Source organism: Nothobranchius furzeri, chromosome 14, assembly GCF_043380555.1.
Source record: "Nothobranchius furzeri strain GRZ-AD chromosome 14, NfurGRZ-RIMD1, whole genome shotgun sequence".
Lineage (NCBI taxonomy): Eukaryota > Metazoa > Chordata > Actinopteri > Cyprinodontiformes > Nothobranchiidae > Nothobranchius > Nothobranchius furzeri.
In genome coordinates this window covers 37,474,369-37,486,904 of record NC_091754.1, presented here as the reverse complement: position 1 = coordinate 37,486,904, position 12,536 = coordinate 37,474,369, and the positions used below count along the sequence as shown (strand labels likewise).

The 12,536-nt window shown below is 47.1% G+C and overlaps 1 protein-coding gene across 1 annotated transcript in view; it reads left to right on the top strand.

Moving 5' to 3' along the window:
- The window catches only part of LOC107389540 (aryl hydrocarbon receptor), a 38,656-nt gene extending 26,588 nt beyond the window's left edge, over window positions 1–12,068 (top strand). Inside the window, 9 exon segments of the mRNA XM_070544099.1 lie at window positions 5,965–6,054; window positions 6,233–6,346; window positions 6,475–6,487; window positions 6,490–6,602; window positions 6,678–6,880; window positions 8,071–8,180; window positions 8,274–8,415; window positions 8,492–10,169; window positions 11,786–12,068. Coding sequence (XP_070400200.1) covers window positions 5,965–6,054; window positions 6,233–6,346; window positions 6,475–6,487; window positions 6,490–6,602; window positions 6,678–6,880; window positions 8,071–8,180; window positions 8,274–8,415; window positions 8,492–10,169; window positions 11,786–11,839 — 2,517 coding nt within the window. The 3' untranslated portion in view covers window positions 11,840–12,068.
- Window positions 12,069–12,536: the final 468 nt, after the last annotated feature.

Sequence of the window (12,536 nt, the reverse complement as noted above, 5' to 3'; positions counted from 1 at the left end):
GGCCACGGTAAACCCACCGAGATAATTTAGTTTTTTAAAAACTGGACGGTTATTTTTATTGTCAACTTTTTTACCGGGGTTTACCGCTATACCGGTTACCGTGACAACCCTATTCAGCTGTCACTCATGAGGAGGTGAATCCTCAATTGGCAAGCATGTATGAACTGAGCAGGAGCTAGTGTGTACCATTTCTACACTTCTGTGACACAAAATGGAAGATCAGCATCATGGAAGAGGGGTGAGGATGCGGGGCGGAAGGGGAAGAGGGAGAAGAGGCAGATATAGGTAGCCTAGTGAACTAGACCAAATTCTTGCTTTGCAAAGTTTGGTCTAGGCACGCTCCATTGGAACCTCCGCAGCTCCTACCAGGACTCTGGCTAGCCAATCACAGCTCTCTAGAGGGGTTTCAAACACATAAAGAGCTGTGATTGGTCCATAATGGTGGGCCAATCATAGTGCTCCATCTGCTTAGTGAACAAATCACAGAGCTTTATCCGCTTTGTGGGCCAGTCAGGGCACTCTATAAGCCTGGTGGGTGGGATGATGCAACAGAGTGAAACAAGAGTATGTCACATTCATTGTCCAGTGGAATGTGGAGATCATTTGAAAGACAACGGTAGAACCCGCCCCACAACCGAGAGCCGTCAATGGAGCGTGGCCAGACTAAATAATACATTTATTTAGTCTGGCTTGCTAGGCTAAGATATAGGCACATTCCTAATGAAATTAGGGCTACAATTGTGGACCATGTTGTCAATCACGGCCTCACCATGGAGGAGGCTGGTCGAAGGGTGCAACCCAATATTGGAAGAACTACTGTCAGTTCAATCATTCAAATATTCCGTAGGGAAAACAAGTATGCATACAGTAATTTACTGTACTGTACTGTACCATCTCATACATATCTCATGTTACTGTACTGTATTTGTGATTTTACTGTAATTTTACTCTGCACCACGTAGGATTGAAAGACAACCTCGTGGAGGTGGAAGAGGGCCCCTTTTACCCCACAGCAAGAGGAAGCCATTTGTGCAATGGTCATTGCAAACAATGCAATAAAGTTGCGAATACAAAGCGCTGTCATAGAGAATAACACAGTATTTGGCAATATTGAATCAGTTTCAATTTCAACAATCGACAGAGTTCTAAAATAAAAAAAAGAAATCCGCATGAAGCAGTTGTATACAGTGCCATTCGAACGAAACTGTGAAAGGGTGAAGGAGATCCGTCACCAGTATGTGCAGGTAAAGCAGGTCATCCATGTTCAGCACTGTAAACTGCTTTACAGTACTTTGTAGTTTTATGCAGTACACTAGCAATTCTACAAAACATACTCTACAATGTGTTTTACCAAATGCATGCATTACTGTTTGTTACTGTACACAGGACAATTGTGAAATTGCATTTCTGTCTCTCTCAAGCATGTACTGGAGCTAGAAGCCAGGGAACCACTGCACACATTCATATACAGGTGCTGGCCAGTAAATTAGAATATCATCAAAAGGTTGAAAATATTTCAGTAATTCCATTCAAAACATGAAACATGTACATTATATTCATGCAATGCACACAGACCAATGTATTTCCAATGTTCATTACATTTAAATTTGATATTCATAAGTGACAACTAATGAAAACTCCAAATTTGGTATCTCAAAAAATTAGAATATTCTGAAAAGGCTGAATATAGAAGACACCTGCTGCCACTCTAATCAGCTGATTTACTCAAAACACCTGCAAAGGCCTTTAAAAGGTCCCTCAGTCTTGTTTTGAAGGCACCACAATCATGGGGAAGACTTCTGACTTAACAGCTGTCCAAAAGACAATCATTGACACCTTGCACAAGGAGGGCAAGACACAAAAGGTGATTGCTAAAGAAGCTGGCTGTTCGCAGAGCTCTGTGTCCAAGCACATTAACAGACAGGCGAAGGGACGGAAAAAATGTGGTAGAAAAAAGTGTACAAGCTCTAGGGATAACCGCACCCTGCAGAGAATTGTGACGACAAACCCATTCAAAAATGTGGGGGAGATCCACAAAGAGTGGACTGCAGCTGGAGTCAGCGCTTCAAGAACCACCACGAGGAGACTCATGAAAGACATGGGATTCAGGTGTCGCATTCCGTGTGTCAAGCCACTCTTGAACAAGAAACAGCGCAAGAAGCGTCTCGCCTGGGCCAAGGACAAAAAGGACTGGACTGATGCTGAGTGGTCCAAAGTTATGTTTTCTGATGAAAGCAAGTTCTGCATTTCCTTTGGAAATCAAGGACCCAGAGTCTGGAGGAAGAGCGGAGAAGCACAGAATCCACGTTGCATGAGGTCCAGTGTAAAGTTTCCACCGTCAGTGATGGTGTGGGGTGCCATGTCATCTGCCGGTGTTGGCCCACTCTGTTTCCTGAGGTCCAGGGTCAATGCAGCCGTCTACCAGGAAGTTTTAGAGCACTTCATGCTTCCTGCTGCTGACCAACTTTATGGGGATGCAGACTTCACCTTTCAACAGGACTTGGCACCTGCACACAGTGCCAAAACCACCAGCACCTGGTTCAAGGACCATGGTATCCCTGTCCTTGATTGGCCAGCAAACTCGCCTGACCTTAACCCCATAGAAAATCTATGGGGTATTGTGAAGCGGAGGATGCAATACGCTAGACCCAACAATGCAGAGGAGCTGAAGACGACTATCAGAGCAGCCTGGGCTCTCATAACACCTGAGCAGTGCCACAGACTGATCGAGTCCATGCCACGCCGCATTACTGCAGTTATTGAGGCAAAAGGAGCCCCGACTAAGTATTGAGTGCTATACATGCACATTCTTTTCATGTTCATTCTTTTCAGTTGGCCAACATTAGAGAAACAAACATTTTTTCATTGGCCTTTAGAATATTCTAATTTTCTGAGATACCAGATTTGATGTTTTCATTGGTTGTCACCTATAAATATCAAATTTAAATGTAATAAACATCGGAAATACATTGGTCTGTGTGCATTGCATGAATATAATGTACAAGTTTCACGTTTTGAATGGAATTACTGAAATATTTTCAACCTTTTGATGATATTCTAATTTACTGGCCAGCACCTGTATGTTGATGAGGCAGGTTTCAATCTGGCCAAAGGCAGAAGGTGTGGAAGAAATCACATTGGACAGAGAGCAACCACTGAAGTCCCTGGTCAGCGCGGAGGGAATATTACCATGTGTGCACCCATCTCAGACAACGGCGTCCTCACCCATATCCCCCTTCTTGGTCCATACAATACCCAACATCTCCTGACATTTTTAGACACTCTTTACAGGAACCTGGTCCCTGAGAATGAGAGGGGTGGAGGCCAACTCAGCAAGTATGTTGTTGTCTGGGATAATGTCCGTTTTCACCACTCCCATCTGGTCAGAGAGTGGTATGCAGCACATGAAAGAATGCTGGTTGAATATCTCCCTCCATATTCCCCATTCCTTAATCCAATAGAAGAGTTTTTCTCTGCCTGGAGGTGGAAAGTTTATGACCGGCATCCACATGAGCAAATGGCCCTGCTAGCAGCCATGGATGCAGCATGTGACAACATCACAGCAGAGTCCTGCAGAGGATGGATTCGCCACTCCAGGAGATACTTTCCTCGCTGCATTGTGAGGGATGACATCCGTTGTGATGTAGATGAAAATATGTGGCCAGACAGACAGGAACGTCTGGATGTGCCAGAATGATTTACTGTACCTGTATGTTACAGTACTGTGCAATACTGTATGTACTGTTACATGTAATGTATATTGAATGTATATTGTTCACATTTGTGCACAGCTCTACCAAAAGGGAGATTGTATGTTTACATGTATTCTACAGTAAACAAGTGACTGTAGCATATTTTCTTTTGCACAATGCTGTAGAATTACAAACACTTCTATACAGTAAAAATGTAAAACGTACGTATTCAGTGTCTCAGTTACTCCCAAAACTCCCATAACATCTACAGTAACTTTACTGCACATTTCAAATGGCTGTACAAGTAGGGCATAGTGCTGTCTTGAGCATTTTCTGGGGTCACCAAATATTCTTGCAATGGAAAACACTGAAATTATAAACTGTCATGGTGAAAACATGACAAAGCCATTTGACTATCTTGTTCATAAAGATGGTGTCAAGACTTTTCATTTTGATGGCACTGACAGTTTCACTGACATGAATACTTGCTTTTGAGGAATGGATTATCAATTTTGAGCATGTGACGTGCTTTTGCAGGCTATCCACTGGGTTTTGCAGTTTGCACTAATTGTTTTGAGAAAAGCACTAACTGCTGTGCAAATGTTAATAGTGTTCTGAGAAACGCACCAAAGCGACTGAGAAAAACTGTAAATCTGAAAAGCCCTTTTTATGTTTCTGTTAAGAATTGTTGAAACGAACCGTTGTGTGTATGGATGATAGACAGACAGACAGACAGACAGACAGACAGACAGATGACAGACAGACAGACAGATGACAGATAGACAGATAGACAGACAGACAGACAGACAGATGACAGACAGACAGATAGACAGACAGACAGATAGATGATAGACAGATAGACAGACAGACAGATGACAGATAGATGATAGACAGATAGACAGACAGACAGATGACAGATAGATGATAGACAGACAGATAGACAGACAGACAGATTCAAAGGTCTTGAGGAGAGCCTGCAGGGCTGATATTAACGACCAATATTTTTTCCATCTTATTTGTTTGTCTTTTTCAGAGGGATCTGTACTTGTTTAGTCATGACTGTTTTCAACTCAGAAGCTTAAATGCATGTTTACATAATAACCTTAATCTTTTTCATTCTATACAAAACCTGTTGATTTTAGAAGCATTAATGTCAGTACATTAGTATCGGATATCGACATCGGCTCAAACATTTCATATGGGCGCATCACCATTAGGAGCCCAATGTAAGTGTTGTGGAATAAATGGGAAAGAGAAAGAAAGGGTTGGTTGGAAGATGGGGAGTGAACCTGAGGTAGCTAAGGAAATTCAGACTGGAGAATCAAAAACAGAAGAAAAGAAATAAAAAGTAGATGGATGGGACCAGCCAGGGTGTGCCATGGCCAGCCAGACTACCTGAACCGGGCACATAAAGATGGACAGAGGGCAGAGAGAGGGCAGAGAGAGAGAGAGAGAGAGAGAGAGAGAGAGAGAGAGAGAGAGAGAGAGAGGAGAGAGAGAGAGAGAGAGAGAGAGAGAGAGAGAAGAGAGAGAGAGAGAGAGAGAGAGAGAGAGAGAGAGAGAGAGAGAGAGAGAGAGAGAGAGAGAGAGAGAGAGAGAGAGGAGAGAGAGAGAGAGAGAGAGAGAGAAAGAGAGAGAGAGAGAGAGGAAGAGAGAGAGAGAGAGAGGAGAGAGAGAGAGAGAGAGAGAGAGAGAGAGAGAGAGAGAGAGAGAGAGAGAGAGAGAGAGAGAGAGAGAGAGAGAGAGAGAGAGAGAGAGAGAGAGAGAGAGAGAGAGAGAGAGAGATCACACGTGCAATAGCACCTGTGCAATAGTTGCTCAGCACCTCTGATTGGTTCTTCAGACGTCTGGCGATCTGACCACAGATTGCTGACTGTGTCCTGCTCGAACAGAAGCTGGACCCACAGAACCAGCAGGAATCATGAAAAGTCTCGCTTGTAACGTGGCAGTAGTGAGGTGGTGGACCTCAAGGGATCAACCCTGCTCAACGGGCACCTTTCCTGGAGGGGTCACCTGATAGGACAGTGGGAGGGTTAAAAGGATCAACAGCAAACCATCATAAGGAACAACCTCAGTTAGCACACGACATAAACACAGAGCATGCTCGTTGTATTCGCCTCATTACATGGGGGGGGGGGGGGGGGGGGGGGGGCTTTCAAAATAAAAAATGCTGTGATTGAAAGAACAGTTTAAAATAAAGCATTACTTGTAAGGGCTATACAGGTGTGTTCAGCTGCGTGAGGAGCCTGAAGCTGACGTGTGTTTCCTGCAGGCCCTGAATGGCTTCGTGTTGGCCGTCATGTCAGAGGGACTCGTGTTTTATGCCTCTCCTACAATCCAGGACTACCTGGGCTTCCATCAGGTCAGACGCTGCTTCATGTGCTCCAGATTTCTGATGATGCAGAAATCGTTTTCAGTTTTGTAGAAAAACTTAGATTGTGTTTGATTACCTGGAGTACAGGTGTGTGTTAACAAAAAGTCCACACTCTGGGGTCAACCCTAAAGCCCTGACGTGACGCGTGTCTCTGCTCTCTGTGCAGTCGGATGTGATCCATCAAAGTGTGTTTGATCTCATCCACACTGACGACCGAGCCTTGTTCAGAGAGCAGCTCCACTTTGCCCTGAACCCTCCACCTGCTGCAGCAGATGAAGAGGTAACTCTGATGTACTTTAGGGCTTAGGTCACTTACTTTGAGGAGCTTCTGTTGTTTCTCCATCCAAAGAAGTGTGACACCAACTTCCATGTGACCTGAAGCCTCTCCGTGGTCCGCGTGTCTTCTAGGGTCCTGCGGATGTGGGAATGCAGTGATGTACAGTGCTGAGCAGCTTCCTCCAGACAACTCGTCCTTCCTGGAGAGGAGCTTCGTGTGTCGCTTCCGCTGCCTCCTGGACAACTCCTCCGGTTTCCTGGTTCGTCTCAGTTTCATTTTTATTATTTATCTTTAACAGAACGGATGATGAAACAGGATCTACTTCCTTAAATAGGCTCTAAAGTTCCAGGGGCGCCTGAAGTACCTTCATGGCCCGAACACTGTGAGGGACAGCGGATCTGGGAGCAAGGTTCAGCTGGCGCTGTTTGCTGTGGCGGTACCGGCCCAGCCTCCGGCCATCGTGGAGATCAGAGCTAAAATGCTCCTCTTCCAGACAAAGCACAAGCTGGACTTCACCCCCATGGGCGTGGATAGCAGGTGCTGCTGTTCGTACTTCTCAGTTAGCCCACAGCACACGGTCTAGCCCAGGGGGCGGCAACCCGCGCCTCTTCCACCCATCTGATGCGGCTCTCTGTGTTTGTAAAATAATGAATGAATAAATATATTTTATTTTACTGCATTATTTTTTTATCTGCATGCCAATTCTAAATGTGAAGGTTGTCTGTAAACCTGAACCGGTCCAACCCGGTCTTACTGTGAGACCGGGTTGACGGGTCACCTGCTTGTGCGTAATCAGATGTCTCTGTAGGAGCTTTCTGAGCTGAAGAGGATATGAGGTTCTGGACTCGGACAGGCTCATGGATGCGTCACCATTGGAGACGGGAACTAGCGCTATTCAGCCAAAGTTTCATCATCAGGAACATTTTCTAAATGACGAGTCTCTCTGAGAGTTCGGGTCTGAAAACACTCGCTTCAGTGGGAGGAACCTTCCTGCATGGCTCTGGTTCTGCGACGTGCTCCAAACCCCGATCTCCACGTCTTCGGCTCGCTGTCCACCTTACGTGCGCGCTGACAGCGAGCTGAGCTGAGCTGAGTGTCTAGCTCAGATGTTCTGATGGGAATCTTTTCTTGAGCGATTTAGCTACGTCTGCAATGTGCGTAACGGTGAAAATGTCAGTGCATCTGCAGGCTCGAGGTTTCTCCATCAAAATAAACGATCAAAAACAGGAAATATCCGGCCAGTGCGAACCCTGTCTTCTAACTGTTTAGCCTTCTTGTGAGGATTGTTGCAAACAGGAACATTAAACTTGTTAAACACCAGAGTCAGGCTCACGGCGCCGTCATCTCCGTCGCTGTAAACGTGGAGAAAACGAATTGACCGTGTCCTTTTCTTACCTTTCCAACATTGTTTAATGTGAAGTTTCATTCGGTACAAAGTGTAATTACAACGTTCCAACGAGAGAGAGCCTGGATTTGTGTTCTGAACAGTTTAAACGTGTTTTAAAAGGAGACGTGTGACGCGTCTCAAAGCTGCTTAACTACTGAAACCACTAATGGTGGCTCTCGGCTGCTGCGGCTTCCCGTGTTTTCTTTACTGAGGGAAACAAGTAATAATGGCTCTGTGATGGGAAAAGGTTGCCGAGCCCTGGTCTAGCCCTACTGCAGAGACGAAACGGCGGTTGTCTTCCTGACCCTGACTCCATGTTGTCCTCTTGGTGTTTCTCCAGGGGGAAGATCATTCTGGGTTACTCTGAGGCTGAGCTGTGTATGAAAGGCTCTGGTTACCAGTTCATCCACGCTGCTGATATGATGTACTGTGCAGACAACCACATCCGCAGTACGACCCCCCCCACACACACACACACACACCCCTCCCTGTTTAACCATAGAGGCTGGAGATCTGACAGGTGTCTCTTGTTGTCCTCCACAGTGATTAAGACTGGAGAGAGTGGTCTGACTGTGTTCAGACTCCTCAGCAGGTCCAACAGCTGGGTGTGGGTGAAAGCCAACGCCAAGCTCATCTATAAGGGAGGAAGACCCGAGTTCATCATCGCTTATCAGAAAGCTTTAACGTGAGTGGTCACCGTGACAGCAGTCAGATGGGTCGCGGTGGCGGGGGTGTAACGTGGGCTGTTGGTTCTGTTGCAGGAACGCCGAGGGAGAGGAGTACCTGCGGCAGCGGAGGATGCAGCTGCCCTTCAGCTGCTCCACAGGAGAGGCCATCCTCTACAGCACCAACCAAACCATGGACATCCCCCAGTTCCAGTTCAACAAAATGTTCGACGGCAAAGATGCCAAGAAGGACGTGTTCCCCAGCTCTCTGCTGGACTGCTTCCTGAGACAGGATGAAACCATCTACAGCCAGACACCAGAAGCACCCCTGCCAGTGGACCAGGTGTTCATGGACAGCCACGCCCTTGTCAGCGTGGCTAGTAACTCGTGGCAGGATAACGAGGCTCCAGCCACAGAGAGAGAGGCTGTGCTGGGTAAGGAGGCCAAGCCGTCGGTGATGGCTGTGATTGACAGCCTGGAGAAGCTCTCACAAGAGGGAGAATTTGATGCAGTCCTGCAGCATCTGGATGTGGACGATGCAGATCCGATGGAGTGGGAAAACTGCCTCAAGAGATTCCACCAGGAAGAAGATCCTCAGATGAGCATGAAGTCAGACCTGGACAGCATCATCCCTGATGACATCATCGACTTTATCGATACCGTCTTCAAGGAGAAGGAAGAGGAGGCCCTCAGCAGCCTCCCCCGTAACTGCCACTCCGGAGTAAACAGCTGCACCCCCCCTGAACTGTGTGAGCCGCAGCTGTTTCAGGCTCCAGCTCCTGATGGCACTTACTCTCCGGTGAACGGCCACTATGCTCACCAGGACAACGGGCCAATGATTGGAGAGCACAGCCTGGTGGTCAGTGGGAACCAGAAACTGTCCCATCAGGGTCCTGTGATCTCTCAGCCTGACAGCAGCCTGCCTCCCCTGCAGCAGCTGCAGCTGAAGGACATCTTCACCCCGTCCATCGAGCTCCCAGAGCTCACAGTTCCCAACATCTCAGCTGATGAATCATTCTCATCTCTCTTTGCATGTCGACAAGCATCGTTTAGGCCCACAAGCCGCCCTCAGGGAGGTTCTATTCTCATCCAGCAGCCAAACCAGCTCCTGTCACATCCAGCCGGTCTGCAGGTGCCGACTCTGACAGGAGCTGGGCCGATGCTGCAGAGTTCTGTTCGGCAACCACCACTGCCCGCTGTAACAAACACTTTGCCACCTCTTGTTTCGTGTAACGACTACAGCTCCTCGAGTTCTTCCACCCTTCCTGTTGGCCGTCACACACAGTTTCTCCAACAGACCGTGGCGTTAGAAACTCACAACAACTCGCTGTACCAGTGGCCTCCGAGTCAGGCGCTGACGCACCCCACCATCATGCAAAATGGGCATGGAACTGTCCCCACATTCCAGAACCAAAACACACAAAATCTAACATTCCCACATGCTGCAATCTGGCCAGGACTCGGGGAGCAGGGGGGGCGGGCAGCCCCTCACAGCAGCTGCATGTTTGGGCAGCACTTCTCCAGCCCAGACAGAGGAGATGTCCTGTCTCACCGTGAGCCGTCAGATTTCAGCAGGACTGATGTACCTCTGGATCAGGGTCCTTCTCAAGCTCCCCGTTACTTCCAGTGGAGCCACGCGGGGCCTGTGAACGGCACATCAGCTGTCAACCAGGAGAGCGCCACCATCAGCCCGCCGACAGCTACGCCCGGTGTGGTGTTCACACAGCACTCGCACAACATTCAGCACTACCCGGACAGCAACACCCCGACACAGGTAAGCAGATCACCTCCATCCTCATAACGGTGCTGACGGCGGTTTCAGTGGTCACTCATATTACACGTCTCTTTGTTTTGTTATCCGCTGTCCTCTCGTGTCCATGTCCAGGAGGTTGTCTGTACTTTTATGTAGGGCTGAACAATCTGTTGTTTTACGAAAAAAAATGGTGATTGCTTGATCGAGAAAACTGCGTTTTATTATTTTAAAACCTTCCTGACTGACCCAGGATCTGTTGTGGTAACTGTTTTACACACTGGAGGTTTCCCCGGGTTAGGTAGTAGCAGCAAGCACTGACGGGGTGGGGACAGGGGGCTGCGAGATCCCGATGCTTGAGCTGATGGAGCGACATTTGGTTGTTTTGCTGTTTTTTTTTCTTACGTGGCGCCCTCATGGCCAACATTATGTATGGCTGCTGTTGTCTGTTGCACATTTTTGGTGTCTCACTTGGCGCCATTAGTTTGTGTGAAACCGACTTCCTGCTACAGCAGAACAGGATTTACCATAATAACACTAACCAACCAACTTTTCGTTTTAAGAATCCGTCTGAATTTTCCACAAACTGTGGAACAGTTTCTGGATAACTGTGACGGCACAAACTGTTGGTGAGTTACGGTAATTCAAAGTAAGCTTGTTAAATGTGCCAGCGAAGTGTGTGAGCGGTGTTTTGTGAGAAAACATTCAGGCCCAGAGAAACGTCCGGGCGACCCACCTCAGTAAAACGATGCTGGGGAAAGCACCTTTAGCTTTGACTACAGGTTTAGTTCCATCCAGCACTGCTATAATGTCTAAATAAGATCTTAACTGATGATGGTGGAGTCTGACCGCTGCACAAAGCCTTCTCCAGCACATCCCAAAGGTTCTCAATGGGGTTAAGGTCTGGACTCTGTGGTGGCCAATCCATGTGTGAAAATGACGTCTCATGCTCCCTGAACCACTCTTTCACTATCTGAGCCTGATGAATCCTGGCATTGTCATCTTGGAATATGGCCGTGCCATCAGGGAAGATGGAATAACCTGGTCATTCAGGATGTTCAGGTAGTCAGCTGACCTCATTCTTGGAACACATCCTGTTCCTGAACCTAGACCTGACCACCTGCAGCAAGCCCAGATCATAACTCTGCCCCCACAGGCTTGTACAGTAGGCACTAGGCATGATGGGTGCATCACTTTATCTGCCTCTCTTCTTACCCTGATGCACCTTCACTCTGGAACAGGGTCCATCTGGACTCATCAGACCAGTTTTAATAAAGTGCTGGACAGTTCTGAACCCACTTTTAGTCGTTTCTGCGTCTCCTTAGATGTTTTCTCTGCTTGATGCCGTTGATCTGATCCTTCTCACACAGGCTAACGTCTTTTTCCACATGGTTGTTTAAGAAATGCACCAGTTGGGTTGGAAAACTTGTTGCAGCTGAAAGATAACCGCCCATGCAGTAATCCAGTAATGATGATGGTGTGCTCCCTAGGTAGGTAGAAGGACAGGCACTTAAGGTCCGGGGAGCAACAGTCTGTTCTGTAAACTCTTGGTTGAACATCACCATGAACCTGGAGCTAATATGGGATTATATGAGGTGGATTATAGATGATTATTCTTTTTTCTCTGATCTGTGTTTCAGGGCGAGCGAGTGTCGTCTCGTGGGGGTTTTGTCCGTCCTGCTGTGATGGAGTAGTTGGAGCTGTCATGGCGGAGCGCAGCAGGACTCAAACGCAGTATAGTTTGCCTGTATCAGTGCTTATTTCACTGCTTATGTCGTGTTATTAGGACCTGTTTTATATCATTTGTACACTGTCCTGTCTGCTTGTTCAGCTGTGGCTTTAGTGAAGATTTACATTAATAATGAAGTATGCATTCACCAGTGTTTACCAGGATGCAGCTGGAGCCAACCAAAGACGTTTTTATAAGGGAACCAGACTTTTTCCAACCAGTTCAGAGATTTGCAGCAGATTTAGTCTGTTTGTTTATGTAAGCACTAACGTTTTCTAAAAGACTCAGCTGTGCCTTCAAATGAACATTCTTACAGATGGAGTCATCTGTGTGTTTTAAATGAAACCGTCAAACTGGTTGATGTAAGTGTTTATTTATCTTTTGTAATGTGCTGTTTCAGTAATGTTTGTTACACGAGGAGAATAACTGCCTTGGCTCTTGAAACCATGCACGTGCAGGATGCATCAGCGTGCATCCATCTGTGTGCAGTAGCAGGCTCCTTTAGAGAGGAGCCTGAGCACAGGGCTGCAGCCGTCAAACTCACACGTGCAGTTCAACAAACAAAGGAATCCAAACAGGCACTTATCATACAACACGTAACGCTTGTGTGTTCATGTATGTAACTCCTGCACACACACCCTTTACTGCTGCTCAGTTTCATT